The sequence below is a fragment of the Hydra vulgaris genome, chromosome 11 (genome assembly GCF_038396675.1).
Source record: "Hydra vulgaris chromosome 11, alternate assembly HydraT2T_AEP".
NCBI classification, from domain to species: Eukaryota; Metazoa; Cnidaria; class Hydrozoa; order Anthoathecata; family Hydridae; genus Hydra; species Hydra vulgaris.
In genome coordinates, this window is record NC_088930.1 from 50,916,902 (window position 1) to 50,920,000 (window position 3,099).

Sequence of the window (3,099 nt, forward strand, 5' to 3'; positions counted from 1 at the left end):
TGTTGATAACGAAAAAAAGTAGCGCGAAAAAAAAGAAAAAGGAAATCAAAACGGCGCGCTATTTCGTCTTGACGAAAAAGTATTGTGAAAAATGGTCTAAGGTCGTTTATTGATTTTAGGAAGATTTACCCCCCCCCCTCCCGTTTATTAATTTTTACTTGTTATCAACAAAAACTTTATATCTCAGAACTAATAAAAACAAAAACTTTAATGGCAACAGGCTTCACAAATCCCCAACTTAGCACAACTCAATTTGTCGAAAATCAGCTTTTGATTTATTTCTCACTAAAGTATAAGCTTATTAAATTATGATATTAAAGCATATTAAATTATGATTGAAATTACGATAAAACAGCTGTTAAAAAATGCGTATTTGACCGCAAGCCACGCTAGAATTAAATAGTTTTATGCAGTTTTAAGAATATCAGCTTGGATTTATAAACCTAAAATTTTTTATAAAAAATGCTTATATTGTAACATAACCCCCTCGAGACTGACTCGAGAGTAAAAACTATAATTTGTACGACGTTCGTTTGATAACTAAAATTTTTAATGATGAACCATAGATAAAAACTTATTATATAAAAGCTAAAATTAGAAAAAATTCTTCTCTTTTTTTCTTCTTTTTTTTTTTTGATAAATACGAGGAAAAAAAATCATTTTTATTATCAATAACAATATTATTTGACAAACATGTCTAATTTAAAGCATAAATTCCATTTCTATGGTTTATTTTTAACTATGTCTTATCAGAAAATAAGTTTTTATATTTTTTAAAAATTTTCAGTACCAGCAAATATAAAAAAAAAAAAAAAATAAGTAGGATATTAGCTAAAAACTTTAATTATTGAATATAAAAATCATAAAACACTAAATTATCTGAAAGTAAAAATAATAAAAAGAAATAGTTCTAAAATATTCAATTTTTATAACTTAAACAAAAAAAAAGCAAAAAAAAAAAATTTAACATATTGGTTTTTGAACGACAAAAAACACACACTCGTACTCTGTTTTCATCATAGATTTACAGTTCTGTACATAACCCGCTTTCAAACCTACTGATTCTTTTATCAAAGTAAATTTACTCAAAATCACATTCATTAACTCGTCGTAGGTTAATTCTACAGAAATTTCACCAATTGTGTCTGAGAAATGGTATAACAACGGTCCGAAGTTTATCCAGTATCCTCCTGGTTTAAGTATTTCAAAAACTTTATTAATATATATTATTGGATTATGTGCCGTGTCAATGAAAAAGCACATTACGCAGCAATCTATTTTACTATCTGAATTATAAACGTCTAAAAAATCACCAGCAGCCATGGAAAAATTTAAATCTCTACCTTGGATACTTGGACAGACATCTGGAATTTTTACAACTCTTAGCTGGTCATTATTTGAAAAAACATTGCATGTATCATGAATCCAAGGATAAAAATGATAACTATCTACTTCATGACATGCATTGAGCATGAAGTTTGATGCAAAAAGCATATACATACTAAACTCGTTACCTTGACAATTGAACCCCCTGTCAGCAATATCAAACATGAGTCGTCCAAGGCCTGCTCCTGGAACTACAACAAAAATATTTGATCTATTAAACAGCGTTAAAGGAAAAAGTTCTTCAATTTCGTTCAAGATAAGACCATAGCTTTGGTCTCTTTCAGTTTTTCCTTCTACAGACCAATCTCTTACTAACTGTTTAAGGGTTGTTTGAACGCGACTCATGTCATTTGCGGAGAGTGGTTTGTACGATATTTTTTTGTTTGAATTTCCAATAGTTGAATTAGAAAACATTCCATTTGTACTTTTAATTATATTGCAAATTAGTTTGTAATTCTCATCGATAGCACGGCGTGTGTCAGAAAGACGAGCTTTCAATGTTGGTATCAAGTCTTTATGGTTTTGAGGTAAAGAATCATAAGATTTTTGACGTCGATCGAGCTGCTGTTGCGCAGAAGAATGATAAAAGAAAAAAGCATCTTTAACATGTTGAAAATGCTGCTCTTCCAAAATGTCATCTACTTCATGTTGTTTTTCAGACATGTTGGTAATGAAAAACAGTTTCAAACCTCTAAAAAGAATAAGAAATCTTTATTAGCGAGCTAATGGAATATACAATTCATAAACATAATGATGGTGCAATTAGGGCTTTTAGCATTTTTAGCCATCCAGTGTTTTTACCCAACCAATGTGTTTTGTCAAAAACCAGACAAACAAAAAAAACATCAAAACTTGTATAGCTTTTTCTTTTACATTGAGACATAGTAACATTTATTACAACTACAAAATCTAAGCTTTAAGAAGACCAGGCGAATTAACGTTTTAAATATTTTATTTAAGTGAATATTTAAAGAGTAAAATTCACCAATGCCCAATAAGGTTAAATCCTAAGAAATTGCGCAAATTAACTATAACTTAAGTACTACCCAAAGTTTTGTTTATACTATTTTTGTCATAAAAAAGATTGCTTGTAAATAAATAAAATTAATTACAAAATAGAATATTTTAAAAAAAAAAAAAATCCTTCTAAATTGCTGTGAGAAGCAATTGCTGTATATATATATATATATATATATATATATATATATATATATATATATATATATATATATATATATATATATATATATAAATAAATATAAATATATATATATATATATATATATATACACACACACAAATTGAATAAATGGTACTAATTTTTTTTTTAAATAAGACTTATGTACTATTTTTATTTTCATTTCAATATTTTTAAACAGAAAGTCTTTTTTTGATGCACAATGTTATTTAACACTTAGTTTCAGAACTTTTTGTTTTAACTTTTTTTTCAGACCTTGGAGTATACAAATAGATTTAAAGAATAAATTAGAAAGTGTATCCTGTCAGAAATTATGTCTGTAAAATATAGGATTGAGTGCAACAGGAAAAAAAAAAGCCTTCTTAACAAAAGTAGTATGACCTATGAAAGAGACAACAATAAAAATTTTTAGACAATTATTATCTTTTTATATATAATTATTTTCTTTTTTTTTAAAGAATAAAAAATTATTTTCATTCTAAAAAAATCTTTTTTATTTTATTTAATAAAAAATT

At 26.4% G+C, this 3,099-nt stretch overlaps 1 protein-coding gene across 2 annotated transcripts in view; it reads right to left on the reverse strand.

Annotated features, from left to right (window-relative positions):
- Positions 1-659: 659 nt before the first annotated feature.
- LOC100215396 (carnosine N-methyltransferase) overlaps positions 660-3,099 on the reverse strand; it is a 4,596-nt gene continuing 2,156 nt past the window's right edge. For both annotated transcript variants that reach the window (XM_065809126.1, XM_065809125.1), the window contains one exon: positions 660-2,077. In XM_065809126.1, the coding sequence (XP_065665198.1) occupies positions 964-2,049 (1,086 nt within the window). In that variant the 5' untranslated portion in view covers positions 2,050-2,077 and the 3' untranslated portion in view covers positions 660-963. The remainder of the gene's footprint in view (positions 2,078-3,099) is intronic.